Source organism: Nicrophorus vespilloides, unplaced genomic scaffold (assembly GCF_001412225.1).
Source record: "Nicrophorus vespilloides isolate i.1.1-1 unplaced genomic scaffold, Nicve_v1.0, whole genome shotgun sequence".
Classification (NCBI taxonomy): Eukaryota; Metazoa; Arthropoda; class Insecta; order Coleoptera; family Silphidae; genus Nicrophorus; species Nicrophorus vespilloides.
The window spans coordinates 17528-45335 of record NW_017096734.1 but is presented as its reverse complement, the minus strand read 5'-3'; the positions used below and the strand labels follow the sequence as shown (position 1 = coordinate 45335).

The 27808-nt window shown below is 39.1% G+C and overlaps 5 protein-coding genes across 5 annotated transcripts; 1 reads left to right on the top strand and 4 right to left on the bottom strand.

Annotated features, from left to right (window-relative positions):
- Positions 1-1071: 1071 nt before the first annotated feature.
- Positions 1072-25747, top strand: LOC108558013. Its single transcript, XM_017914796.1, has 10 exons — positions 1072-1458; positions 18878-19460; positions 19517-19773; positions 19845-20076; positions 20133-20336; positions 20393-20434; positions 20489-20833; positions 20887-21361; positions 21428-21478; positions 25672-25747. Exons 2-8 carry the CDS (start codon positions 19413-19415, stop codon positions 21097-21099), a joined length of 1341 nt encoding a protein of 446 aa, XP_017770285.1. The 5' UTR covers positions 1072-1458; positions 18878-19412; the 3' UTR covers positions 21100-21361; positions 21428-21478; positions 25672-25747.
- LOC108558008 (anoctamin-4-like) lies at positions 3049-12850 on the bottom strand. The gene is made up of 19 exons (XM_017914789.1): positions 12787-12850; positions 10367-10620; positions 8465-8704; positions 7963-8097; positions 6993-7169; positions 6385-6530; positions 6218-6317; positions 6047-6154; positions 5780-5985; positions 5511-5677; positions 5338-5433; positions 5105-5226; positions 4888-5052; positions 4678-4821; positions 4310-4619; positions 4046-4251; positions 3639-3983; positions 3398-3548; positions 3049-3337 (listed from the first exon to the last, which is right to left on the bottom strand). Exons 1-19 carry the CDS (start codon positions 12848-12850, stop codon positions 3207-3209), a joined length of 3267 nt encoding a protein of 1088 aa, XP_017770278.1. The 3' UTR covers positions 3049-3206.
- Positions 14299-16549, bottom strand: LOC108558006. Its single transcript, XM_017914788.1, has 7 exons — positions 15863-16549; positions 15537-15805; positions 15382-15490; positions 15109-15326; positions 14930-15044; positions 14718-14870; positions 14299-14570 (listed from the first exon to the last, which is right to left on the bottom strand). Exons 1-7 carry the CDS (start codon positions 16425-16427, stop codon positions 14428-14430), a joined length of 1572 nt encoding a protein of 523 aa, XP_017770277.1. The 5' UTR covers positions 16428-16549; the 3' UTR covers positions 14299-14427.
- LOC108558014 (sodium/bile acid cotransporter 7-like) lies at positions 21524-23293 on the bottom strand. The gene is made up of 6 exons (XM_017914797.1): positions 22920-23293; positions 22631-22850; positions 22417-22567; positions 22108-22351; positions 21897-22022; positions 21524-21828 (listed from the first exon to the last, which is right to left on the bottom strand). The coding sequence occupies exons 1-6, from the start codon at positions 23029-23031 to the stop codon at positions 21671-21673; spliced, it is 1011 nt and encodes a 336-aa protein (XP_017770286.1). The 5' UTR covers positions 23032-23293; the 3' UTR covers positions 21524-21670.
- Positions 23367-27530, bottom strand: LOC108558010 (putative phosphoenolpyruvate synthase). Its single transcript, XM_017914791.1, has 16 exons — positions 27443-27530; positions 27157-27381; positions 26899-27023; positions 26672-26836; positions 26440-26603; positions 26251-26384; positions 25932-26180; positions 25729-25870; positions 25368-25626; positions 25162-25313; positions 24909-25098; positions 24464-24849; positions 24252-24409; positions 23972-24199; positions 23599-23909; positions 23367-23538 (listed from the first exon to the last, which is right to left on the bottom strand). The coding sequence occupies exons 1-16, from the start codon at positions 27445-27447 to the stop codon at positions 23396-23398; spliced, it is 3036 nt and encodes a 1011-aa protein (XP_017770280.1). The 5' UTR covers positions 27448-27530; the 3' UTR covers positions 23367-23395.
- Positions 27531-27808: the final 278 nt, after the last annotated feature.

Below are 27808 nucleotides of genomic sequence, written 5' to 3'. Positions count from 1 at the left end.
TTGTTGTGGTTTCATCGGTTTGGCTGTAATTCGTGTTTAAAGTTGAAAAAAGCAGTGTTTTCACATTTCATTGATTTTCTCGAAAACTATAATAGATAGAATAAATCCATAGGATGCATATGAAAGCTGAATGTTTGGGGAATGTAGCGAGTATTCATATATTGTGAAAAAAATGACTGGTAAAGTCTTAAATTTTGAAATATTAATTTTAAACCATCATCAACACAAAAAATAAATACTAATGTTGCGTTTGTAAGTCGTGGAATTATTTCATCAATCATTTCAAGTCGCAATTCCGATCATCCGTATAGACATAACATTAATACAGGAATTCAAGAAAAAAATCAAGAAAGCCATTAAGCAATAACAAATGATATATGATAAATTAAAAAAAAAACATACAAACAAACAATTTTTCTGCATTTCATCTTCAAACATTAAACTCATGCATTATTATAATATAAAACGTAGTAAGAAAGTTTCTAAATCTTGTATTTTACAAGTGAAATAATGAGAACATTAGATATTGTTTTTAAAATATTATTTTAAACTATCATATCAACACTTTGCAAAGATGTTGAAAAAATAAATATGAATCTTGCGTTTGTAAGTCGTGGAATTATTTCATCAATCATTTCAAGTCGCAATTCCGATCATCCGTATAGACATAACATTAATACAGGGATTCAAGAAAAAAAATCAAGAAAGCCATTAAGCAATAAACAAATGATATATGATAAATTTAAAAAAAAAAAACATACAAACAAACAATTTTTCTGCATTTCATCTTCAAACATTAAACTCATGCATTATAATATAAAACGTAGTAAGAAAGTTTCTAAATCTTGTATTTCAAAAGTGAAATAATGAGAACATTAGATATTGTTTTTAAAATGATAAGTTGGTAATAACAATTTGTCAGTTTAAAGTTGTTAGTGATTGAAGTAGTTGTTTGGGAGGTTTACAAATGTTATAAATTATATTAAAATTATTAAATGGAACGTTGATTTTTTGAAGTTATGACAAGAAATATACAAATTATGAAAATATAAAGAAATTGATGATGGGGAAAGTTATGTTTTTGAAATAATAAGTTGGTAATAATTCATTTGTAAATTTGAAGATGTCATTTGGTGTTTTGTTGATAGTTGTGTTTGGAATTAGCTGTGCAGATCAATTTGAGATTGCAGGTATGTAAAAACTAGTTAACAGAGATTCCATACAGTTTATTTACAAGCGTTTTAAGTGAGTAATTATGAGCTTGGCGAGATAAGATTAGATAATGTGTAAATATTTCCGACGACGTTCATATTTTTTTTTTTTCGAATTGTTAGGCATCTGGATGAACGCCCACGTTTGCGGAATAGTCTAAGTACGAGGAGCAACAAAGCTTTCGGCAGACCAGATGTCTGGCGTAGTAGTAATAGTAGGATCAGATGTTCTGGGATCAATCAATGGGTGAGTAGGATCCATGAGAGAGTGGCATGTTCGAGCGTGGACCAATCGGTTGAAGGCTTCGGGGATCTGGCGAGGTGCGCGAACCAATGGCGCACGCAACGCAAGGTCAAGAAGAATACAGCGCCTGGTCCATATCCACGGTAGAGAGAACACTGGAGGAATTCAATCCATATATAACATAACGTCTCTAGCAAATTCAGTAGTTCGTTCACACCGGGCGCCGTGAATTGGGAAACAAAAGGGAGGAAAGAGCCGACAATGTAGAGATTGTGATTGGTCACTTCCTCATTTGATGGTCATCATGAGACGAGGCGCGCACTTCCTGTCTTTAAGGCGACGCGATACATATTACAATAACAAATTAGAAGAAAAAAAAAAGATATATATATAGAGAGAGAGAGAGAGAGACGGATTTAATAGGAAAGTACGGTTTTTTGAAGTTATGTACGTATTTATAATAAGGCGACGACGATGCAAATGAGTTGGAGCAAGCGATTGTTTCAAACAATAACACCGGGGACAATGATCGAGCGTTATATTAATTATTTCAATTGTTTTTAGTTGCGCTTGCTTCGATATCGATTGATACTCGTATTTCCGCTCGGAATGAACCGGTATTATCGATAGAGAGATATGAGATGATGAACAGACACTCACCGTTTGATCACTTGCTATTTGTTGATATTTACTGTGCGTTGCCCAGGGGACATAACCTAGAAACGAACGTTGCAGGAAGATATGGATCGATGGTTCTGCTGGTGGCGTGTTGGACCACCCTTTCCCCTTTCAGAACTACTGAGCGTGTGCGGATTTGATTTGAACGCAACCGCGAGTGGCTGTCTCGTCTCGCCTTATTATTATTGTTGTTGTTTTGTTTTGTAAGTTGTCAACAACACCGCACTCTTCGTAACTTCTTCTCTGCTACTGCTGCGATGCGCGACGCTCTGACGGTGGCGCGACTCGATTTGATCGAATCATCGTCGCGTCTGCTCCTTTTTGATTGTGGGGGGCCGTAAGAAATTTGAATGTATAATGATGCGGATTGTTCCGTCTAGTGGACAAACAATTCAATTCCACAACTAACAGTTTGTTGTCGCATTCGTTTACTATGTTGGTGACGTCTGGAGCGATCGCGATGACACCTCCTTCGACGCGGTCGCCGCCTCCTCCGTGTTTCTTCCACTCTTCGCACGACCATCACTTTCGGGGATCACCGGATCTTTCTTTTGTTTTCTTCTCGGAATCACCTGATGTCCATAGCAACCTTCCGACAGGTGGAGACACCTGCATGAATTTAGGAATCTCCTTGGTTACGAGGAGACGCTTAATGCAGTGGCGTCTGCGATTTTCATCCAAGCATCAAATTTTGATATTTTTACACTTTAAATATACATACTTATAAATACAATCGCAATTTATGGTTTAGTGCGTAATTTCCTATTAAATATGAACGAGTTTCGAATAACTTGTTATTATTTCAAGTGTGCTGCTTAAATATGCAAATTGAAGCTACAATTATAGGTAATAGGTTGAAAGGGCAAGTAAATAAAGCGAAAAAAAGATACAATAATTAGAAGAATAAAGTGAATATTTATTTCGAAGTTCGTAACAAAGTGCGGATTATGTTGAAACAGTAAAGACGCAGTTAAAGAGATAACTGATGGTTAGGGAGGAGGAAATACAAAGAGGGAACAGAAATATCTTTGGATGTATGTACAAACATGATCTGCAGAATGCGATGTTGACTACTACGTGACCTCCCACACGGTCGAATTCACCGAGTTCCTCTTCCTAGACGCCACCTCCACGTGCGCGTCCAAACCGTCCGAGAGTTTACTCAATCTCCGAGCCCAGGAACCCCTCACCGTCGTCATCGTACCTGCAACCGAACGTGCACATCGTTTAAAACATTTCTTCGTTCCTTCCAATATCTCTTTACCGGTTTGATGTTTTTCGCTTCTGTTGTTCGTGTAACTGGATTCCTTTGCCGCAGCCATCAAATCCTCGTAGTCGTAATCGTTTTTCTTCAATCCATGCTCGTACTTCGCCTCCTTGGCTAAAAGAGTTTCCCTCTGGATCTGCGTTCTCAACTGTCGAAAATGTCATGAATGGTTGTCAAAACGAATGAATTTTCAAGTTCCGCAAGTCTCTATTCTAGGTCCTAATGTTTTGCTTTTTACCTCTGATGGGACGTCGGGGATGACGTACTGCATGATACCGGTTAGGGCGAAGACTATGTGCTCGAAGATGACGACGAAAGCGAGTCGAGCTGCGAAGACGTGCCAATATTGTGGACTCAGACCGTACGGTTCCTTCTCGTCGGGGCCGTTCCTGTAGCCGCGATACTGGCAAGTCGGTGGAGGATCCTCGAGGTCATCATCCGCACCCATCCCGTCAAAGTAGTGCGAAGTGTTGAAGACGGAGAGAGAAGCGTCGATGTATCCGACGAGATCCTCGTGATCGGAATACTTGTATTTGTAGACCATCCTCGGGATGAAGTCGCTGGTGTAAGCGATCACGAAAGCCTTAACAAAACAACAACAACAACAAAAAAAAGTTGTTTGTTTGAAGAATATGTAATACTTACATTGGAAACAACAGCTGCGTAGGTGATGACCCTTAAGATTCCGTACCAGGCTCCAATATCTTCGACACGTTCAGCGAGAGGTCTTCGCGCTTGAGTTACCATCTTGTAAGCGTCCAGACGGATCTCCGCGATGTTATTGAGTAGAGCGCACAGTGGAGCTAAAGGAAATGCGGCCACGAACAGTGTGACGAAACCGTACTGCAAAACTGGAAACCAACAAAAAATATGAAAATTACAACAAAAAATATATATAAGAATCTTAACTCATTTCTAAATATTCATCGAAAAGAGCCAAACGCCCGGCATCCTGCAGATGGTAATCCTCTTCCCACCTCGTGTGTCTCCTCGTCAGATCTTTGGTGTTGGATCGATGCGACCTCCATCTCCACCAGTTCTGAAAGAACGGATTGAAGAGCTCCAAGAAGTTATTGAAAACCTGCTTTCCAATCATGATGATTGCCAGCTGAATGCACAGTTCGCTCAAGCATCCGGCAGGATCGCAAACATCGCCCTTCACTCTTAAGAATTCCGAAGATCTGCTGATCGTATCTCCCGGATAATCGAAGAAACGTCCCTTGAACCAATTTCAAGATTTATAAGATGTATTCATTTTCATGAATTGAAATACGCACTTTAAAAAACGCTATATAGATGAGGGACGAGTAGAAGTTCATGAATTCGAAAACGAAGATTTTGAAGGTGTACGAATCCTCGTATTCCGTTTGCGTCCGAGGATTCTCCAAATTTGTTAACGAGATTGCTATGTTATGGTAAAACTGCAAAAAAAAGAAGAAGTTAATTTTTTTTTTTTTTTTTGAAAAGTGAAACTGTGCAATTCTTACGCGCGTCAAAAACATGATGATTACAAGATTGAGTAGAGCGGCGGATATCGACGTGAAGATTTTGGCATGTTTCTTGAGGAAAAAACCGCCGCCCCCGTATATCACGGAAACCAGCGACAGTCTATAGATTATTGTTCCAAGTACGGCGCACAGAACCACTATCAACTGCAATATCAATCGATTTCATTAGAAGAAACATTTAATATCGCCATGGTACCATGAAGAAAACTGCAGATCCGGTGGCGAAGTAACGAAGGGTCTTTGACCACGTCGGCAGATACGCTTCCTTCTCCCTCGTTACCGGATTCGTCCTGTACGTTTTCACGCTTGTCTCAAATTCTGAAGAGAAAAATCAAAACATTTAATTAATTGACGTATCAACTGTCAGTGATGACAATTGGATGACATTTGACAGAGAAGTTATGACGTTTTGGAACTTTACAAAGTTACCTGGCCGCGGTTCTTCGTCCTCTTCAATTCCTTGAAGATCCCATTCCCATTGGATGACGCTTTGCTTCCTCCGCCACAGCTCAAGGAAAAGGGTCGCTGGTTCCAAGAGGAAAAAAAAACGAGTCAGATTCAAATACGACAGAGTTGTCAAAGTTTCTATAGTAAATGCTCACCCCAGAGGCTCATGAAGATGGCGAAGAACACGGTGGCCGGATTATCGAAGAGGTACGTCAATCGCGCGAATTTGCAGCTATCGATGAGCTTCTGGTATCTGCACGCCTTGTCGCACAGCGGACACAGCGTTATGTTTCCCGGTCCGTTGATGTCACAGATCTCTTTGCTGTCAATGAGAAAACGTCAGATTAATGTCAAAATTATTGTTAATGTCAATGTCAAATTAATGTCAATGATATTGTCAATGTCTAAATGTTAGGTAATGTACCTAGGTATATTATCGTCGCTGTCCATGGATGCCAGACCGTAGAGGAAGCACAGAGTGCCGACGATGGCCGGAGCGTAAAGCATCTTCGTGTAGAATCCGAGCCAGCAGAAGTACAAACCGATTTTATCCCCGAAATATTTCCTGACCAACCTCAGCGGTTGCCTTTTGTACCATTTGGAAGGTCTAGCCCATTCCAAGTATAATAGCTGCAAGCATCGTTAATCAACACTAACGGACTAACGGACTAATGATAACAAACAGACTCACTCTTCTATCTAAAACAGTCCCGTCGCTCTCCTCCTTCTCGTAACTACCCTCGTGCAGAGGAAAACACGCTATATAAGTGTTATCGTTCAGCAGTCTCCTGATTCCCACCTTCAAGATAAATCAATCATCAACAGGTGAAATTACATTACGGCATTCGGAAATCACTTGTACCTTATCGGTGTCGTCGAATTTAACCCTGAGTAAAATTTGCATCACGATCAGACTGCGTTGGGCGCTCGAGTAAGCGGTCACGCGATCTTTAACTATGAATCTGATGGGGGGGAGAACAAAGAAACAAAAACTTAAGAAGTGTTAATCTTGAGGAAACTCGTGCTCACTGTTCTTCGCGATCCGCACCCTCCGTCGCATCGTAGAACGACGGTTCTTTCTCAATTAAATCCTGATTGTACTCGAACATATCTCGCCATTTTTGCCTCCATTTCGCGTAAAACGATTTATCCCTGTTATTGTCCTTGTCGTCATCCTAATATGGTTAAAAATAGTAAAAATTAGTTGAAATGATCGAAATCAATCAATTATTCAAAAATTAGTTCAAATTATCAAAAAAATGTTAAAAATTAGTTGAAAAGGTCAAAATCTATCTAAATGATTAAAAATCAACTCACATGGTTAAAAATGGTAACAATTAGTTCAAATGATTAAAAATCAACTCAAATGGTCAAAAACGGTAAAAAAAAACCATCTATTTATATAGAGATTTGATGAAAAATTGTAAAACTTAGTTCAAATGGTCAAAAGTGAGGAAAATTAGTTCAAATGATCAAAAAAAAATGGTAAAAATTAGTTCAAATGGTCAAAAAATAATTTATATGGTATAAATAGAGAGATTTGATGAAAAATTGTAAAAATTAATACAAAAAATGTTCAAAAATTGTCAAAATTATTTGAAATGATCAACAAATCTTAAGAATTCTCTCTAACTCACCCAAGCTTTGACGGAGATCGTTATGAATCGTTTGATGGGCAATTTCATGCCCATCAAAGACGCGTACCTCGTCTTCGTCTTCCACGGCAGATGGATCTTTATGAACCAGGTCTTCCCATCGAAAGACACGTCTTTGTGCTCCATTTCCAACTCCAAACCCTCCTTCACAATATTTTCCTAGAATTTACAACAAAAAGAAAAACTTATGTTTTCTCATAAAAATTCTAATTCTAATTATCATGAATAATAATAGAAAACACGTTTATTTCGGAATTTAAACAGTTGCTCTTTACACGGAATTAATTATCTACGATGTACATCGATTTACATACGTCTCATCAATATGCAACGAATCGAATCGTTTCTCTCCATATTGACACACATTAAATATTTGAAAGAGAGAAGAAAAAAAAACACGTTTTAAAGAAGCAAATGGACTTTTGATTTGTTTGATCTAGCAAATGCAAAAGTCAACATTTAAAAATTAAAAACAAAAGAGTGATTTGCCCCACGTTGGACATCAAAAAAAAATAATTGCTTATAGAAAACAATAAAATACCTGAGCACAACAAAATGGTAACAATTAGTTCAAATGGTCAAAAACGGTAAAAAAAAACATCTATTTATATAGAGATTTGATGAAAAATTGTAAAACTTAGTTCAAATGGTCAAAAGTGCGGAAAATTAGTTCAAATGATCAAAAAAATTAGTTCAAATGGTCAAAATCTATCTAAATGAATAAAAATTAGTTTAAATGGTTAAAAATGGTAAAAAAAAACAATTTATATGGTAAATGGTATAAATAGAGAAATTTGATGAAAAATTGTAAAAATTAGTTAAAATAGTCAAAATTTAATACAAAAATTGTTAATAAATGTTCAAAATCATTTGAAATGATCAACAACTACTTTTTGTTTGTTTCTTTGAAAGTTAAAGTTGTAACAATTGTTTGAATGTGAAAGTAGAGTACCTGAAATATCCTTCTGTTATCTCTTCTTTTGGCCTCGGCTTCGGTCATAACACCCAATTCCTCCTCCTCGTAAACTAAAATCATGTCTATCTGTCTACGTCCATCGCGGAAGTAGAGACTCTCCGGGTCCAGAGGCTGCAGAAGAAATTAAGGAAAAATTCTAAACATTTTCGTCGTCTTTCCTTATCGTGTGACATTGTTCGTCGATGCGGAATTGACTTCGCGCGCGTACGGTTAAAGGAAAGGAAGGAAATCGATGCGACGCGTACACAAAACACACGATCAATTCCCTCGGAAATGGTGACATATTAATTCCATAAATTGTGCACACTTTCATCTACAAACATACAAATATATATGTGTGTGTGCGCGCGTATATTTTCGAACGTTTGTTTGCTCCGAATTTATTCATTATTCAATCGGACCTGCCTAAACCTAAACATCATAATTATACACTACATACACTACATACTAAATGTACATTCAAAATGTTTGTACATACCTCCAATTTACCGGAATTGGGCGGCGTCGGTGGAGGTAATTCAGTTGCGTCCAGGTCCGGACTGTCCTGGACCAGGGACGGAATAGGTGTTCCCGGTAACGTGGCGAGATTGTCGTTGCTCAGCTGTGGTCCGAACGCATCCTTGAACGTCGCGTGTTGATTATGATGATGGTAATGTTGATGCGTCGTCGATGATCTCTTCTCATCGATCTCGGAAATGAAACGAGTTATTTTCGAAATCTGAATCGTCAAATTCAAGAACAAATCGTTTGATTGTCATAAAATAAGCGTTACTATTTCATTTGATTACGATTCATTGTATATCAAGTTTATTTATGTTAGATTTTGTTTAAAGTTTGAAAATGATCTTTTAAAATTCTTAAGACGTGAAGTATATATGTATTATTCTTATATAAATCTTGATATTTCTCGAGAAATTTAATAATCGTCAAATTCAAGAACAAAATTGTCATAAAAGAAGCGTTACTATTTCATTTGATTGCCATTCATTGTTTATCAAGTTTATTTATGTTAGATTTCGTTTAATGTTTGAAAATGATCTTTTAAAATTCTTAAGACGTGAAGTGTATATGTATTATTTTTATATAAATCTTGATATTTCTCGAGAAATTTAATAATAGTTGTCATAAAAGAAACGTTACTATTTCATTTGATTGCGATTCATTGTATATCAAGTTAATTTATGTTAGATTTCGTTTAAAGTTTGAAAAGGATCTTTTAAAATTCTTAAGACGTGAAGTTATATGTATTATTCTTATATAAATCTTGATATTTCTCGAGAAATTTAATAATAGTTGTCATAAAAGAAACGTTACTATTTCATTTGATTGCCATTCATTGTTTATCAAGTTTATTTATGTTACATTTCGTTTAAAGTTTGAAAATGATCATTTAAAATTCTTAAGACGTGAAGTGTATATGTATTATTCTTATATAAATCTTGATATTTCTCGAGAAATTTAATAATAGTCGTCATAAAAGAAACGTTACTATTTCATTTGATTGCCATTCATTCTACATCAAGTTTATTTATGTTACATTTCGTTTAAAGTTTGAAAATGATCTTTTAAAATTCTTAAGACGTGAAGTGTATATGTATTATTCTTATATAAATCTTGATATTTCTCGAGAAATTTAATAATCGTGAAATTCAAGAACAAAATTGTCATAAAAGAAACGTTACTATTTCATTTGATTGCGATTCATTGTATATCAAGTTTATTTATGTTAGATTTCGTTTAATGTTTGAAAAGGATCTTTTAAAATTCTTTAGACGTGAAGTGCATATGTATTATTCTTATATAAATCTTGATATTTCTCGAGAAATTTAATAACAGTTGTCATAAAAGAAACGTTACTATTTCATTTGATCGTCATTCGTTTCCTATTGAGGTTATGTCAGTTTCAATTTAAAAATCGTTTAGTGTAACTTATGAATATTTTATATATATAGTAAAGAAGATGTTAATTATAGGTAGGAATGTTATAATTGGAATATGTTAAAGTTGTAGATAAGAGTTGAAGTGATAGTTCTGAGAATGAGAACGAAACCGGAAAATTGTATACGTAATTGGTATATCAATTTTGAGCGCATAAGAAGCTCATGTATTAATCAGACCAGTAGAAATAGAGTGTTAGCGTATATGATTAGCGTTAATACTTAATAAAACTTATTATCTTATCGTGACGTCAGGCCACCACCACCCCCGCCTCGATGTTGAACCAGAAAACGGTTTTTCGAACTACGTCACGACTGGGGCACGCTTTTTTCTTTCAATTCCAACCCTATAAATATCATCGAGCAAACAACACCTGCCACGACCCAACGACGAATTATTCACGCGGTTTTTTTTCTCGGAGGAATTTTCAAAAGAGATTCACCTTTTCGGCTTGCAGTGAGCTGCGACGGTGCGTCGATTGCGTGTACTTCGATCTGGGACTCTCCTCGATGCCGTTCAGCAGTGTCTCGTGGTCCCAAACTATAGATTTCTTCGTTCCAACCGAGACCAGAGATTGCGATCTGGGCTTCAGCAGGGATCCGGCGATGGTCGCGATCTGCGGTGCTGCAGACGTTTCAAGATTCAGAGGAACGTGAAGACTGCATGTGCTCTCGTTGCTGGCACGACGTGAAGAACCTTCAACAACATCTTAACAATATATATATTTGAAATCTTTTGTCGTTAACATTGTTCAGTAATTTGAAATTTTTTATATTTCCACAGAGAACTGTCGAAAATTTGAAACATTCTACATTACATTACTGAAAATTGTTTGAAAATGTAATTGAGACTTGAAAAGAACAGAAAAATTAATTTTAAGCAAGCCGTGAAAAATAAAAATGAAAGTTTCTGACGTTTTCGGGACTCGCTATTTCCACAGTGAACTGTTACATTTTTCATTTATTTTTTTACTCTAAAAAGTCAAATTGAACTAGTGGACGAGTCAGGAAGTTCATTTGGAAATTTTGCCTCAAAATACAAGGAAACCCAAATTTTCAAACTTTTCAATCTCAACGTTACAAACTGAAACGTTTTATTAGTAAAAACAAAACCTAGAATATGTGACAAAATGTCAGAAACTTTTGTTTTTTCATGGCTTGCTTAAAATTAATTTTATTCCAATTCTTATCACAAAAAATAATGAAATAATGTTTCACAAATTTCGACAGTTTTCAGGACTCGCTTCGCTCGCCCATCAAAAAACAATAAAAATTTTAAAGATTTGAACACTAAACAATGTCTTACAATCGAATCAAATATTAAGAGAATTCCAACCTCCAATTTGTAACAAATCCTGACGTCCTGAAAACGTCAGAAACTTTCAGTTTTTTTTTTCATGGCATGCTTAAAATTAATTTTATTCCAATTCCTATCACAAAAAATAATGAAATATTAGAATGTTTCACAAATTTCGACAGTTTTCAGGACTCGCTTCGCTCGCCCATCAAAAAACAATAAAATTTTCAAACATTTGAACACTAAACAATGTTTTAAAATCGAATCAAATATTAAGAGAATTTCAACCTCCAATTTGCAACAAATCCTGACGTCCTGAGAACGTCAGAAATTTTCAGTTTTTTTTTTCATGGCTTGCTTAAAATTAATTTTATTCAAATACAGAAACATAAAACTACAGTTCTTTTTTGTTTTGTTTTAAGTAAGCTGAAATTGTTATCAACATCTTGTTTTTTGTTTTTGTTTCGTTTCGTTCTACGTGTTTTATGAAAGTGTACACGTTTAGATTATAAAAAATAAAAGTGATTAATAATTGTGAAACATGAAACCAATGAATGTTTAACGGTTTCATTCTAGGAATGCGACCGAGTTTCTATTGGATTAACCGTGAACCAATTGAAGAAGAGAGAAGAAAAAAAAAGAAAGATCCTTTAAAATTATTGATTACTGCCCTGTTTTACATTTTTAACTTCATTATGAACATAATTTAATACAAGTATTTTATCCGAATTGATTATTTCACTAAAGCTTTTAATGGATAATGATAATAATTCTTCTACTAATAAGGGTAATTAGATCATAATAAAATCGTTTTGTTTTCTTGCTTAATCTGTGACATTATGACATGAAAATAAGCAGCAAATTATATTAATAATGAGTATGTTTCGTATGTTATTTGGTTGATGATTATTGATGTCTGAGCGTAAACTAAACAAAATTAAGTCATTTACAATAATCGTTAGAAAAATGTAGATAGAATTATAGAATCATAGAAATTATATGTATCTATAAATGATGAGAAAATAGGAAACGAAGGTTGTTGAGAAGTTCTGGGAAACGTTATCAAAACTTTTGGACTGAATAAACTCATCATCATTCAGTCACGAAACTTTACCCTTTAATTTGACTTTTGAAGTAAAAAAATAAATGAAAAATGTAAATTTTGTTTTGAAAATGAATGATGTTTTTTTTAATCTTTACAAATTTGATATAGAACAAACACGTGGAAGGCAGAAAACTGAAAACAAAATTGAAATTTCATAATTTTTCATATTAAGGATCTGAAAACTATTGTCATTTCGATGAAATTTTTAGACTTTTCAGAAAATAATTCAAGATTAATTAATTTACTCAAAAATTATTTAGAAGTGTAATCTTTGATGTTAAGAGTGAAGTTGATGGGCGAGCGAAGCGAGTCCTGAAGAGCTTTCAGGCTTTTAAGTAAGCTGAAACAGTAGTCTTATGTTTCAAAAACAAAAAAGTTGTATCTTTGTTGCGTTAAATTTTGAGATTGAAAAGTTTTTGAATCCTTTTTTTTTTGATTTCCTCGAACTTCCATTCGCTTACCGCCGGAAACGTCGCGTTCGTTTTCGAGGAACAGGAAGTTTCCGTCCTTGCTGATTCCCTCCATTTCGTGCTGGCTCTAATCGCAGGAGGCTGCAATCTGCGGACCGTTGCCGTGGAGATTCGGAGTGCGTAGCACCATAGTATCCCTTATTATTATTACCCCGTTGTACGTCGTTCTCTCTATCGTCGTCGTCGTTGTTTTGTTGTCGATGAATAATGATGGTGAGCAGGTGACTAGATGCGCGTGTCGCATCGGTGACTGGACTGGACACATGTGCTTTTCGCGGTCACCACGGGACGCGCACCGTTTAATAATAAATATTGCTTCCATAGTTACAATTGGGGGCCTACTACATACAATAAAATCAATTTTAACCTATATTAGCGCTTCGGAAATTGTTGTTATTTGAAACGGGGCACGACCAACGCACCCCTAACCGACACACTTTCAACCCCCACTCCCCCCTTACACCACCTCCACCGACGAAAATCTTCACCGACAATTAATCATCAAGCCCCCCCCAATTAAAGGACACGCGACACGACCGGATGCCAACTCGATTCCATACAATTACAAAGTACAAATTCATGTCAACACATGATGATGATGATGACGATCGTAATATTGATGATGATAATAGGAAGCGTTCTGTGCGTATCCGATACGCATATTCTCTCTTCGTCTGAACGTTTCTTTTTATTTATATTTTTGGGAACTCCAGCAGATGTTTCTGGTGCCCTTCGATGACGCTCCTCATCGTGGTGGTGGTGGAGGGTATCATTAATTCAAAGGACGAACTGCATTCGGACCCATCCATTATTCAGACGCGCGCGAAGCAGATAGGACAAGAACGAGGAGAAAGAAGGCCGGCCCGAGAGTTTCCTTAACAATTTTCCGCCTTTCTCCATTATTGATGCGGACACCAGTTAAAATTCTTCAGCGGGGAAAACGGTAATTTTCCACCACCACCAACGTCTCTCTTTCATCATCTCATCAATTCCCGAAGTCTTCGAAACATGAAGGAAGGAAAGAAAGAAAGAAAAACTACTATTGTATTGGATTAACGAGAAAAATTAATTTTAAGCAAGCCATGAAAAATAAAAATGAAAGTTTCTGACGTTTTCGGGACTCGCTATTTCCACAGTGAACTGTGGAAATATAAAAAAACTTTAAATGATATTTCAATTTTTCGGTTTTGTTTTTCTACCTTTCATACGTATTTGTTCTATACTTTAAAACAAAATTTACATTTTTCATTTATTTTTTTTTACTCTAAAAAGTCAAATTGAACTAGTGGACGAGTCAGGAAGTTCATTTGGAAATTTTGCCTCAAAATCAAACTTTTCAATCTCAACGTTACAAACTGAAACTTTTTATTAGTAAAAACAAAACCTACAATATGTGACAAAATGTCAGAAACTTTTGTTTTTTCATGGCTTGCTTAAGATTAATTTTATTCCAATTCCTATCACAAAAATAATGAAATATTAGAATGTTTCACAAATGAAGGAAGGAAGGAAAGAAAGAAAAACTACTATCGTATTGGATTAACGAGAAGGACGTTTAATAAATAACAAATAAATTAGGTGCTCTTTTTTTAACAATAAATAGTGCCCGGTTAAATTTAACGCGTGGATCAGTCAGGTTCTCGGATCCGGCACGTTTCCTCCCCCCATTCCGTTTCCGTTTCCGCATTTGTTCTGCATGTAGAACAGCTTGAAGCCTCTTCCAGTTCCCGAACCGCTCGTCTTCACCGGAATCACGATAGGCCCATTACTCATATCTGAAAACAAAAACCTTCCGTTCAACACTTTCTCAACTAACAAAGTAGGCATCGCTTGTCAATTAGTTTCCATGACTACCATAGCCACCATATAGTTTTATTAATAGTTTTTTTTTAATTGTGAATGTGATCAAATTGAAGAGTTACCAGTGACTGGAGCATTCAGTGAGAAATCCTCTTCGACCGAACCGTCGTTCAGTCGATCTCCGCACAATCGGATTCCGTTTACAACGATGTAATCGTCGGGACAGTTGATAACTCCAACGCCGGCTTGACCGTTCGGCACTGTGGGCATTCCATCTGCAAGCAAAGCCCAAAGAAATTAAATCAAATTCGTTCGCGTTCTTCTATATTACTACCTTCGTCGAAGTTCTTCAGCTCGAACGGATACTGCACGTTGTTGCCGGTGGTACGATAAGTTACCGTACAGTAGCCCGGTTCTCTCTTGATGCAAATCGCGTAATTGAGATTGTTCTGCAAAGCGAAGCGAAACTGTTCAAAAACGTAATTCTTCAATTTTTTTTCCCCCAAACATTACCAGATATTGAGGATCGCTTCTGCTGAACGTCGCAGCTTTCTCGTAATTGAAGCTGCTGATGACGCCGCTTATGCCCGTGTAATACTGAAGGCAACTCATCAATCCGCTGCAACTGTCATCGTACTGACATATCTTCATTTTGTATCTCTTCCGTTCGATGTTGTTCGCCAAAACCGCTATCTGCAATGGCCCCGACAGACTCTCGACATCCACGTAAACTGTTAAATAAAATTAACAATAAAATCAATTTGATATAATTAATTTCATTCTTACTGTGTTGTCCGGTGTTGTATCCGCACAGAATGGGCACCATCGTGTTCAGACCGGAACCGGAAATTACCAGTTTCTCATCGACGCAGACGCCGTTCGTCGGACCTTTCAACTATCAAATTTCGTTAATTGTTACTCTTTTGTTTATTTACACATACCTCTAGATCTATGAAATCGATGCGCATCTGTTTGATATTGTCACTCGATTTGTACACTTTGTAGATGCACGACAGAGCGTTAGCGAGATCATCGTCCGCACGTCCCTGCCTCACCAAAAACGTTAACCTCGGATCCGGTGTGTTCGGATTCGTGGTCGTCGTCTCCGGAGGAACGACTACACCTCCGTTCTCCGGGAAGTAATTGGGATAACCGGGACTCTCGAAGTACGTGCAATTGTTTGAGCCGACCCCGCCGCAACTTCCTTTAACTTTTAACAAAAAAACGAAGATTATTTTTTTACAATTTCAATAATTTCATTGCTTACAGACGCAACAGACGCCGTGACCGTCCGCGCAATTCCCCATGGCAATCCCGTTCATCTGTTCGCATTCCGTTGCCAAGTAACAGGTACCTTCATACTCCGTTAGCGAGTTCGAGGCCTGACACTTGGAGTTGGCGAATTGTATGATCGTGAACAGACTGAGGAATTTGTTGGCGAAGAGTTTCGTCTTGTTCTTGAGATGTTCCAGAGGATGCGACAGGAATTTACCTTGCGTATCGGGTAGTTGATAAGCCACGTTGTATTCGGTCTTTTTATTAAACGGAACTGCGTTGAAGGTGCGATCTTTGTTGACTTTCCTCCCTTTCTTCTTGTGCATCCTCACCAGGTACTTCCTCATCATGTTGGTGACGCGATTCCGATTGGTCGAATTCAGTTGCGGAAGGTTCGGCTTCACTTGATGAGGACGTTTCTTCCTGCGCTTCTTCGCCGGCGCCGGCTTCCTAACGATCTCTCCGTACTCGCTCTCGATATCAACATTATCTTCAGCAGGTATCAGACCGTCGTTGCTGAAATGAAGCTCGTCTGGTTTCTTCTGCACTTGCACCATGAATTTGTTCAGCTTATCCTTAAAACTGTCGGTGTCATCCTCTTCGTAGTCGTGCTTCTTGCTCACCGGGACGTAATCCAACACTTTCTCACCTTGCACGTAAACGAAATCATCGTTATCTTCGTGTTGAGACGCATCGAAAACACCAAACTCTGATTCCAATTGATCTCCTCCACCTCCAGCGGTGTAATACTTGTGATTATCGTAACGATCGTAGTAATCGTAATAATTCCTAGCTTCGGCAACGTTTCCCGTCTCGTTCGTCCTTTTGCTTCTGATCAAACTGTACTCTTTAAGCACTTCATTGGTGTCCGGGTAATTGGTGAAGATGTCAATGATTCTTATGGGCGCATCAGAACCTAAACTCAAAGCCACAAGAGCTGTTACACACAAAATTCGGTGCATCTTCTTCGAAGTCTTCTCCAAAACTGAACTTCAAAACCATCGCTTCTTCGGTTTAATTTTTTGCAAAGATAGAGCTTAACAGAGCGTATAATTCGTCGTCCCACAAACGCATCAATCGAGAGACAAACCTTCTCTTCTATCACCAAGGAAACGGACCGAAACACGAGGAGTCACTTATATAGTAACAAACAAAAAAAAAAGAAGGCGTTGCTTGACAACAAAAAATTAATGACAGTCTAACAGTTGCTTAATTATCAAGAAATTTAATTAACTAATTTAATTGTCTGATAATTACAGCAGCATAGAGAAAGTTGATCTTCACTATAGAAGTATCAAAAGAAAATTTGTTAAAATTCTTGATTTAAACCAGTGATTCCCAAAGTGGTCTATATCGACCCCCAGAGGTCTATGACAAGCTGCAAGGGGTCTACGTCAGCGAAAAACAAATTTGGAGGTCCATGAAATGAAAATAGTACCTATTTACTTACATTATATTATCTTATAATATAAAGACATATACATTATTTAGTTGCTAAAAATTTGAGTGTTAGATTGTATGAATCTCTTCAATTAGTCATTGTTGCAGTAAACCTGGCTGTCGAAAGGCTTATGTTTGAGAAGATTTTTTGCACTTTTTGAAACTATTTTAGAATTTCTGGATAACTAAAGATAACATTTTAAAAGACAATTTAATGAAGTGGAAAACAGACATCGCCTACTTAACAGATTTGTCTAAAGGCGACAGTCTAAATTTGATTAAAACAAAGTCCATCTTATTAGCGTTTCTTGCCAGTGTTAAACTAATGAAGCAAAATATTGGACGGGGCAAATTTTCCCAGTTCAATATTTAAATGCCCTCTATTCAGATTTAGAAACTAGGTTTGAGGACGTTTTGACTGTTACCAATTTCCTAACAGACTGGACATCATTAGACTAGGAGATTTAAGATTAAACCTTACATAATTGACACCAAATGTTGATAATTTATTATTAAACCATCAGATTAATCCTTCTCACTAAAAACATTCACTTATTGCTTAGTTTATTTTATGTTACGTATATTTTATATAACAGATACGAAATTTTATTTTGAGTAGTTTTCATTTAAATTCAATTAATAAATGTATAAATCTTAATATGTGTTTTTACTTTAAGTTTTTAACAGTAAACTTCACTACAGTTATAAATTTACAAAAAAATCAATATCAGATAAGTAGGTAATTCTACCCAAAACCGAAAAACATGGCAAAGGGGTCTACGACACAAAAAAGTTTGGGAACCTCTGATTTAAACTTAGTTTATTATAATTATAACAAATTTAAATAAATAGAAACGCTGAAATTATATAAGTTGGCTATGTAATCATTGAATGGAGAAAATTGAAATATGTCAATTCTGATGACAGTTGAGGTGTACGACAAAAAAAAATCCTGCGTCTGCGATAAATAATGGCCTTTGTTAAAAATTGTCGTCGTTGTTCGAAGAATGCTAGTGTTCTGCAAAAATTTGTTAAAATTCTTGATTTAAACTTAGTTTATTATAAATATAAGAAATTTAAATAAATAGAAACGCTGAAATTATACAAGTTGGCTATGTAATCATTGAATGGAGAAAATTGATAGAATAAATCTGTTAATTCTGATGACAGTTGAGGTGTGCGACAAAAAAAAATTCCTGCGTCTGCGATAAATAATGGTCTTCGTTAAAAATTGTCGTCGTTGTTCGAAGAATACAAGTGTTCTGCAAAGTGTTCTGCAAGTGTTCTGCAAAAATTTGTTAAAATTCTTGATTTAAACTTAGTTTATTATAATTATAAGAAATTTAAATAAATAGAAACGCTGAAATTATACAAGTTGGCTATGTAATCATTGAATGGAGAAAATTGAAATATGTCAATTCTGATGACAGTTGAGGTGTACGACAAAAAAAATTCCTGCGTCTGCGATAAATAATGGCCTTTGTTAAAAATTGTCGTCGTTGTTCGAAGAATGCAAGTGAAAAGGGAAATAGGAAAGTTTGAAAATATGAATATGTTCTTTCTGTAGGTGTTGATCAGTCCCAGAAGATACTTGGAAGATTCATCATCGAAAGGTCAGATGGAAGAATCGATGCAGCAGCAACAACAACAGCAGCAGCAGCAGCAGCGAAGCAAAGCGTACGAGGTGTACAAGCCGAGGACGACGCCTCTTCGATTGATGAGGTATTCCATCAACAACGAGGTGCAACAGTTCAGAGAGAACACGCGTCAGCAACACTTGCAACCGAGTCTGCTGCCAAACTACTTCAGCAACAAGACGGACTTCACGAACATCGACCCGAAGACCAATTACGACGGTCGCATGAAGTGAAACAACAAAAACAAAACAAAATTATGTAATTTGTCGAAATAAAAAGAAACAAAAATTCCCCGTCCTAAAACATGATATGTATATTATCGTTGTCCTTTCGGTGATCGAAGAGAGCGCACGTTCGCCATGACGACACGCTGTTTATTAATCACACGCGCACACATTTTTTGACACATCCACACCCCCCACAGTATTTAAATTCCGTGTAAGAGAAGAGGAGAGCGAAAACACCATGGCTCTGCGTTTGGCCAGCAAAATTAATCGTAACATTTTAACCACAGTACGTAAACCAATTCTGATATATAATTTATAATCTATAATGTATATATTTGTTAGTTTTCGAAACGCACCGCTTCCTCGCAGCGATGCGTCTCTGGCGTCGCGCCAGATAAAAAAGACGATCAACAGCAGCAGCAGAAGCAGGCGGCGGTGCTTCCACACAGTAACCGGCTCGTCGAACTGATAGCGCAGCCCTACAAAGTGTGCAGACCGAGGACGACTCCGATCAGGACAAACCATTACCATCAGAAGATGCAGCCCATACCATTCCCTCGTTACGCCGAAGAGATATCGGCGAGGACTGCACGTTCAAGGTAATCAAATCGATGGCAGCAGCAGCAGCAGAGACTGAATGAACCTACGACCGCGAGAACGGTGTTTTCAGGACGGTGGCGCAACGGATGTCGATGATGAACTTGTCGTTGCAAAGCGGTAACCTTCTGGAGGAGCGTGTACCTTCCTCGGACGCCGCGGTCAGGAATTACTCGACGTGCGGCAACAAGAAGAAATCGGAGAAGAAGTGCAAAGCCGTCGAGCAGAAGACGACCTGCCAAAAGCTTCCGCTTCAGAACTGCATGCAAGCGAAGAAGACGATCTGCCGAGGACGGGAATACATTGTAAATTCAGTTTTCATATTGCTGTATGTAGTATTTATTAAGTTGTATTTGTTCAGCATAAACCATGCGAGAAGAAGCAGGCGCCCTATCCGTGCTTCAGCGAGACGTGCGTGGAGGAACCGTACAACAAGCCGAGCGAGTGTAAGCTGTGCCCGTGGAAGCCGGAGGATCATCCGAACTTTAAACCGACCAAAAAGAACTACCACACCAACTCGGAGAGGCCGAGCAAATCACCCGGCAAATTGGAAGACGTCGCCGAGGTTGTTCGCATCTGCGTCTCTTCTCTATCGTTGCACATTTATTTTGTTTGTTGCAGGTGGATGAAGTTTACGAGGCGATGAACGAGGTCGTGCAAGAGGTGAGAGGTGCATTTTCAATGATGCGCGTATATTGAAATGCGTATTTTCTCTAGAAAGAAGCCGAGAGGAGTTTCGAATGGTTGGACAACCTGCGCAGCGATGCCGGGATCCCGTCGATGCATCTCGCCGGGAAGAAGCCGAAGACGAGGAAGTGCACCAAGTTCCCATTCAAGAAGGAGACGTACGAGATTGGCAAGAAGCAAGTGAAGCCGGCGCCGGTGGACAAGTGCGCCAAGAAGAAGAGGAAGCTGATCGTCGATTGTCCGGACGAGAAGGAGGACAAGTGCGCGACGTCGTTGGAGAGGGCGGCGGCGGGAATGCAGTGCGAGGGTTGTCGCGACGGCGGCGACGAAAGAGACAAGCATTGCCCGCCGATCGATAACTCGCTCTGCGACGATGTATGATGATGCAGATGCTAAGATGATTTTGTATGATGAATTTCAATTTGCAGAAGCCGCAAAAGTGCGTCAAGATTAAGAAGAAGCCGAAGATCTGTCCGACGGATCTGATCAAGAAGCCCGGGTACTCGCCGAACGAGCAGAACAAGAAAAATAAGAAGAAGAAGAAGAAGAACGTTCCGGTCAAGAAGGCTTCGAATGCGCCCTCGTTCGTCACGGCCGTAGAGTATCCAGCTATGCCGCAGCCTCCGCGCATCCATTATTAATGATGATCACACACACACCACAAATATCCTACACATTCAACATATCCTACACAGCTATAAAATATGTCCGTCATCCTCAGTCGAATAAAATCGGGAATATGTCACACATTAAACTTGAGATTTTACGCTCCAATTTAGCCTCGGGAGGATTTCACGGTGTCGTAGCGCGACAAGTTATAATTAAATTAAGAACGAGTGCGCGAAAAGAAAGGTAAAATCAGACTGCATAGAAAGAACACGTTAAATTGTCGCTTTTCGTTTGGTAAGTACATATAATTTACGAAAAGATTTCCTACCTTTCACTTACTCAACTGTTTTCATATTTCAGGTGTGAACGTTGATGGTTTTTGGTGCTTTGGACAGGAGGATTGGAATGATTGTGAGTTGTACAATATATATAATTTATTAAAACGAAACATGTATAAAACTATGTACTAGGAAATAGCAATGTCTGTTGCATTTGCATTGATGGCGGCTTACAAATAATTGTAAGCATGTAGTAGCATGCATTTAAAAGAGTAGAAGAATTCGTGATGTGTGCGGTTAAAATTTCCAAATTGATTTGATTTCTTTAGACGGGCGGTCTACGATGCTTCTGCCCCCATTCCTTCAGATGACTGACCACCATTCCACCTAGGATGATCTGAGTTGGATGGTAGACGAGCAGCGGAAGACTGATCTGGCTCAAATGGGAGAATCCGTGGAACATTATACGCAGTATTGGAATACCTGAGAAAGAAAGCACGAAATGATGTTGATTTAAGCGCGTAAAAATGCGAGAAATACTGTATGTATACCCAAGGTAAGCGATTTGTGGGTAGAGCAAAACACGATGGCGATGGTGTCCGAAGGCTCGAAGTACTTCTTATTGTATTTGCCCAAATGGAAGCTGACCCAAAGAAGGGAGATTTGCATCATTAAGACTGTTAAACAACAACAACAACAAAAAAAAAAAGTGATGGTTAATCATTGTTGATGGAGTGATCCGTCACAGATGGTGGATCTCACCGAAGAACACCGTGATGAGGATATCGCTTGCAGTGAGACCCATCTCTGGAGTTTCAAAGGTATCGCAGAAGGTGGTGAAGATGACCACTATCAGAGCCAACTGACTGACGGTGCCCAAAGGCAGAGTGTGACCCCTGAAGGAAGTGCAATTCCTTATGGCTTGACCCAGCATCAGAGGTCCGAGGACGGTGGTGATGAGCTGCACGACTGTGCCCATCAGAGGCACAACGGTCGTGAAACCTAGCTGCGAATTTCAAATATTGCAATAAGTTGTGTTGTGTTTTCTGAAAGAGGAAATATTGATAATACGTTGATTAAAAGTGAGATTGGCGTGAGGATGATGCCCAGGAAGCTTCCGAGGACCGAATTGAAGATGGCGGCTGTCTCGTTGCCGTTGGCAGCCCTCGTCAGGATCACAGCGCTGGATACAGGAGGCGGCATGCAGGCGACGGTGATGAAGCTGCAAACAGATATAATGCAGTTTTTTATATAGGCAACCAAAGAGACGTCTTCGAAGCGTTACCCACGTAGAATCCATCCGTTGACGCCGAAGAAGGCCAACACTTTTACGACCAGCTGTGCGTACAGCGGGATCAGGACGAAGGTGAAGAGCTGTATGAAGAGGTGCAATCTGTACTGCTTGAAGGTGTGAAAGATGGAATCCGTCTTCAGTGTTAACCCGCTGATGAGGAAGATGAGCGAAACCGCACCATACTTGACGGTGTATTCGGGTTTCAGCGGTCCTACCGAAAAAAAGGAATCAATCAGAGAGTTCCTTTGTTCGCTTTTGTGTGTGTGTTGTGTGAACTTACCACCTTTGGAGCCCAATTTGGGAAAGACGCTTGCAAACACAATGCACAGTAGGATACCGAGGAGAAGCCAGTTTTTGGCCACGAACTCGAGGACCGTCACTTTTCGCCTCATCGTCTCAGGGGGACGACGATTCTTCGGCACGAAAGAGTATGAATTGTTGTTATTGTTAAGGTTAGGTGCGGCGGCGTCGATTGAACTGGGTCATTCTCGGCAACCTGTTGACGACGCCGCATCCTTTGACTGCATCATGCGAAAATCGATCAAGGAGCAGGAAAATCGAACAAATATTTCAAAATTACATTTAGTAATCAGTAGATTATAGGCAACAAGTAAAACATTATTTGTATAAATAAACATTTGATAAGAAGAAGAAAAGTCAATTCGTCAATAAACGGAAGGGTTTGTGATTGCGAAATAGATGGCGTTTAAATTTGAAATAAATATATATTGTTAAGAAATAATAATAATTAATACTTTAACGCTCGTTTCCGCGAGAAATCAAACGCAAAGTGCCGAATTTTCCAGAGATGGCAACGACGTCTCCGGTCTTGAAGTGTCTTGTCGCTTCCTCCACTCCGACAAGACACGGAAGCCCGAATTCTTTGGCCACCGCAGCTCCTGCAACCAATCAATTTGAATAACAGATAAAATCATCACATTATATATAAAACCGTTTACCGTTTGATAATAATCCGCTCCGCTCAAGAACAACACCTGACAATATTGGGAAAAATGGTGACCAACCGGCGTCCGCTCCTCGCGTCACCAAGATATCACCAGGTTTCATCTGCGCGATATCTGAGACTTTATTAACAACGCAGCAGCGAGCCTGCGCTTCCCCGTTGAAAGCTGGCGTTCCTTTCAGGAAGACATCACCGCCCAACGTCTTGCCGACGGGTGCAAATACTTCCGGTTGCGGTAATCCTTGCAGGAATTCTGCGTACCTGTAACTGTTCCATTTAGGGAACAGGCGTTTTCGATGTAAAGCCCTTTTTTTAAAAAAAAAAACACAATTACAGATCAAATCGTCAAACCGGCAAACGAAGCTTACTTTGCGACAAGTTCGTGGTTGTTGCAGTTGACAATCTGCGAAACTTCAAACTTCGTCAGATGGAAGATCAAATCTCTGTGCGGTAATCTTCCAATTTCCGCCAAACCCTCCCCTAACACGCGGAAAGCCTTGCGCAATCTGTCGACGGACTGGGCCAAATCCGATTTGATGTCCTCGGCAATCCTTTGAGATCTCCTGCTTTTGACCACCAAATACTTTAATAACCACCTGAAATTTGATGATTAGCAAAATCATTATGACGCAAGTTAAATACGCAAACCTTCTGATGGATCCTAATGGAGTTTTAAGCGATTTCATCACCTTTCTCGAGCGAAGACCACGCTGCGGTTTTCCAGAAGAATTCACGGTGCAGAGGGCTTGAACAACTCCAACCAGAATCTCCGGTTTCGACGCCCAAGTTTCACCCATCAATTCAAACTACGAATTGAAATTAAATTGCGTTCGCTATTAATTAACACAAGAAGCACAAACCTCCTGCAAAGAGCGATGTCCGTGCGTTTCAAGGAACCTTTCCAAGGCTATCGAAGCTTTCGGAACATTCACCTCCAACCATTTGCGTCCGGAAGGCGCGTCCAAGCATACAAATTCTTCGATCTTTCCGCTCTCTTCGATAGCCTTCACAGCTGCTTCCGGGATACAGCAGGACTGTTCGGATGATGGCAGGATCAGAGCAAAGTCGTGGTAATGATCGCTGGTGAACTCTTCCAAACTTCCAGCCAATGCAACCATCGCTGCGCTTTGGTAGAACGTCGTTGCTTGGGTGGCGGCAGCATGCGCCCTGCACATCTCCTGCAACGTCTCCAAATATTTGGTGATTGCCTCATGCGTCTCCTTCAAGCTCATCCCAACTTTGATATCTACAAAAAAAAAAGACAAAACATACATACAAAACGTATAAAACAATTATTTCAATTACCTATTGGAATCTCTGTGAATTGCTTCGATCTATTTACAATCGCCTTGACGTGCTTCAAGCAAGGAACAACCTCTTTGAGCAGAATCATAGCTGGCTTTAAATTTCCGTGACGAAGCAGAGGCTCTTCGTGTCCGAACGCCGCCAAATGCAAAGTTCCTTTCGCGTATTTCGGCATAATATTCATAAGAACCTAAATCGCAACATTATTATTAAAACTACCTTAATATGTCCCATCCAATCTGCATCCACTTACATTCTTAACATTAAGAAACACGTTATGATTCCTAGTTAACAAACTACGATCCGCGCATCTCGGCCCATCCAAAGCTCTCTTGACAATCGTATTACTGAGAGATGTCATCGCCGAAGGGATAGCGTCTTTCACGTTAGCCGTCGTGAATACATCTTGAACATTTTGATTTTTATATATAAGAAAACGAAAATATTATCAAAATTCACCTTGACCGTTCAGAACTGGAGTATCGAATTCGTGTTCCAATTCGAAATCCGTCCAAGAATCCAACGACACCGGTCTTATTTGCAGCAAATGCACTTTTCCCTGTTGGATGATCCATTTGATTTCCATGGAAGATCCGCACCTCCTTTCCAAATCGACTCCAATTTCACCCAAACTCTGAGCCTGATCAACGCTCAACTCGAGCGTTTTCCCATCAACCGTAATCTTCCCATCGAAACTCCTCTTCAACACCATGGATTTCTGTTAATTTTATATATATATATTAGTTTCTTATATAATTTGCAGTTGCTATGGAAACGTTCATATAGTTATTCAACCATGACAACTGAAATAACAAAATACCTGCGATGATGGAAATTCCAGCAACATCCGACTCAAATCACCGGTTCGAGGATGGCACGTGTACATGATTCCTTCGACTTCCGGATTTAACATCTTCTGGACAACGACTCCCATATCACCATCCAATTGAATTCCGTGCGTACTTTAAACCATTTAATAACTAAGTATATTTTAGAAATTACTTGTTAACGAGATTAGCTTACAGTCGGTATTGCACCCTGTCGAATGAATACAGGGAAGCCCAGCACGCCGCCACAGCCTTGAGAACCTCCTGCTCCGATTTGCAATCAAGGATTGTGAGCAAATGTTCGGAATCCTCTTCGACGACCGCCGAAGACCTCACCGCCCAACGAATCTCTCCGGAACTCTTCTGCGTGATCTTACCCATCTCGCGTTTCACAGCAGCGACGATTTCCGCATCGATTTCTTCGTTCTTGAACAGTTTTTCAGCTCTGAAAGAAAGAAAAAAAAACATGTGAAAAAGAGGGAAAAACAAAGAACGAATTAGAGAATTAGATCAACCTTTCACAAGCAACTTGCAAAGAATCGTCGCAAGCTATGCGAATCATGGCCACCGACTTTCTCAAATTAACATTTGAACCGATTTGATGTCTGAATGCCGGTACACTTATTACGAATCCATCCGGAATTTGAATCTGAAAAATAGTCAAAAATATTATATAAATTTAAACGAAACAAAACAAAAATTACTTCGGATGATTCAATGGAAGAAAGCAAAGCCAAAGAGCTTCCCTTGGAACCGGCCAACTCCGAAACGCAACAATCCTCATCATCCAGTGTTAAAGTGACCTTTTCGCACTGGTAGAGCGGTTTCAAGGGTTTCAGCAGCGGCTCAGGATTCGCAGATTCGATTCCTGAAAAAAAAAGCAATCACAGTCGCGATTACATCCGTTTAACAAACAAACAAAAATATCCAATTTACCTTTGTGAGGGTACCATAGGAGCATGGTGGCACGAGCTTTGTGAAGATCCATGTTGACTTCAGCACTGGCAAACCTCATGAGCCAACCGCAAGCCTCGTCATTCTTCACCGAAGTTTGCGCATTTGGAGAGACGTGGAAGAAGCATCTTATGGTGGATTTCTTTGCTGCAGTTCAAGTTTGGTTGATTAAACAAAAAAAAATGTTACAAAAACTTTAGTTTCGTTACTTGTTAACGTGATGGACACGTTCCTAGGTACGTTTCCGTCATCTCCCAAATGCTGCAACAGCATATCGTGAGAAGACACGCAGTGCAATTGTCCGTTTCCGTAGAGGACGCTGCCGTATCTCAATCTGAAACATTCAAAATGAATAGTTTATAGTTGCTATTACACATAGAGTTTGGTTGCTATGGAAATTTACGGTTGCTGTACACATTCATCTGAAGTTATACCAAACTAGCAGTTGCTAAGCAACGATCACTTACTGCGTGCATCCGTTGATCATGGATCTGGTGGCAACGTGCACCAAGGTGCCATCCTCCGAAGCCGCGAACACATTGATATCGCGATACGTGGAGTGACGATCCGCCGTACCGAAGTACCTCTTCCTGTAGGTAGGCAGGTAAACTGTCTGCTTGCCTCCCGGCATCAGAGAACTGAAGATTTCCCCTTGCAGACATCCGAATTGATCGTAACCGATGCGATCTCCCCTGAAAAGAATACAACAATGCAATGATGTCTCAACTCGACTTGATGTGAACAAGAACTTACAGCATCTTGATCCAATCCCCGTCGCGCCACGGCTCTCACGACACCGCATCGCTGAAGACGTCGCTTCCAAAGTCGCTCGGATAAAACAAAGGTTTACTTGCTGCATTCCAACTAGAAAAACACAAATATGATTTTTAAATTATCGAAAAATCTAAGTTTCCGTTAAGTACATGAGATTGAACTTCATGAAGTCGACGGACTCGCCGCATCGCATGAAACCGTTGTAGGTGATCCTGAAGATGCTGTACGGTTCGACGCAGCTGACGGAAAGTCCGGCCGCTTTCCATTCGCGTTTCCTCAGACTCCTCCGCGGCACTTCGGGGTTTTCCGGTAACTGGTACAGTTTTCCATTGAGATGAAGAAAGA

What these genes read in the sequence shown, in the direction of transcription:
- LOC108558006 (XM_017914788.1), bottom strand. Translation starts at nt 16,427, where the DNA reads ATGGTGCAAGTGCAGAAGAAACCAGACGAGCTTCATTTCAGCAACGAC. An exon ending in TCACGGCGTCTGTTGCGTCT is followed by an intron (nt 15,806 to 15,862) that starts GTAAGCAATGAA and finishes TTTTGTTAAAAG; the next exon opens with TTAAAGGAAGTTGCGGCGGG. An exon ending in GCTGAAGAACTTCGACGAAG is followed by an intron (nt 14,871 to 14,929) that starts GTAGTAATATAG and finishes CTTTGCTTGCAG; the next exon opens with ATGGAATGCCCACAGTGCCG.
- LOC108558010 (XM_017914791.1), bottom strand. An exon ending in TGGAATTTCCATCATCGCAG is followed by an intron (nt 25,627 to 25,728) that starts GTATTTTGTTAT and finishes TAAAATTAACAG; the next exon opens with AAATCCATGGTGTTGAAGAG. An exon ending in AACCACGAACTTGTCGCAAA is followed by an intron (nt 23,910 to 23,971) that starts GTAAGCTTCGTT and finishes TTTTAAAAAAAG; the next exon opens with GGCTTTACATCGAAAACGCC.
- LOC108558014 (XM_017914797.1), bottom strand. Translation starts at nt 23,031, where the DNA reads ATGAGGCGAAAAGTGACGGTCCTCGAGTTCGTGGCCAAAAACTGGCTT. An exon ending in CAAATTGGGCTCCAAAGGTG is followed by an intron (nt 22,851 to 22,919) that starts GTAAGTTCACAC and finishes TTTTTTCGGTAG; the next exon opens with GACCGCTGAAACCCGAATAC. An exon ending in CCTCATCACGGTGTTCTTCG is followed by an intron (nt 22,023 to 22,107) that starts GTGAGATCCACC and finishes GTTGTTTAACAG; the next exon opens with TCTTAATGATGCAAATCTCC.
- LOC108558008 (XM_017914789.1), bottom strand. Translation starts at nt 12,850, where the DNA reads ATGGAGGGAATCAGCAAGGACGGAAACTTCCTGTTCCTCGAAAACGAA. An exon ending in GGACTGTTTTAGATAGAAGA is followed by an intron (nt 5,986 to 6,046) that starts GTGAGTCTGTTT and finishes CGATGCTTGCAG; the next exon opens with CTATTATACTTGGAATGGGC. An exon ending in TCCCCGACGTCCCATCAGAG is followed by an intron (nt 3,549 to 3,638) that starts GTAAAAAGCAAA and finishes CATTTTCGACAG; the next exon opens with TTGAGAACGCAGATCCAGAG.
- LOC108558013 (XM_017914796.1), top strand. Translation starts at nt 19,413, where the DNA reads ATGGCTCTGCGTTTGGCCAGCAAAATTAATCGTAACATTTTAACCACA. An exon ending in AATTGGAAGACGTCGCCGAG is followed by an intron (nt 20,337 to 20,392) that starts GTTGTTCGCATC and finishes TGTTTGTTGCAG; the next exon opens with GTGGATGAAGTTTACGAGGC. An exon ending in ATAACTCGCTCTGCGACGAT is followed by an intron (nt 20,834 to 20,886) that starts GTATGATGATGC and finishes TTCAATTTGCAG; the next exon opens with AAGCCGCAAAAGTGCGTCAA.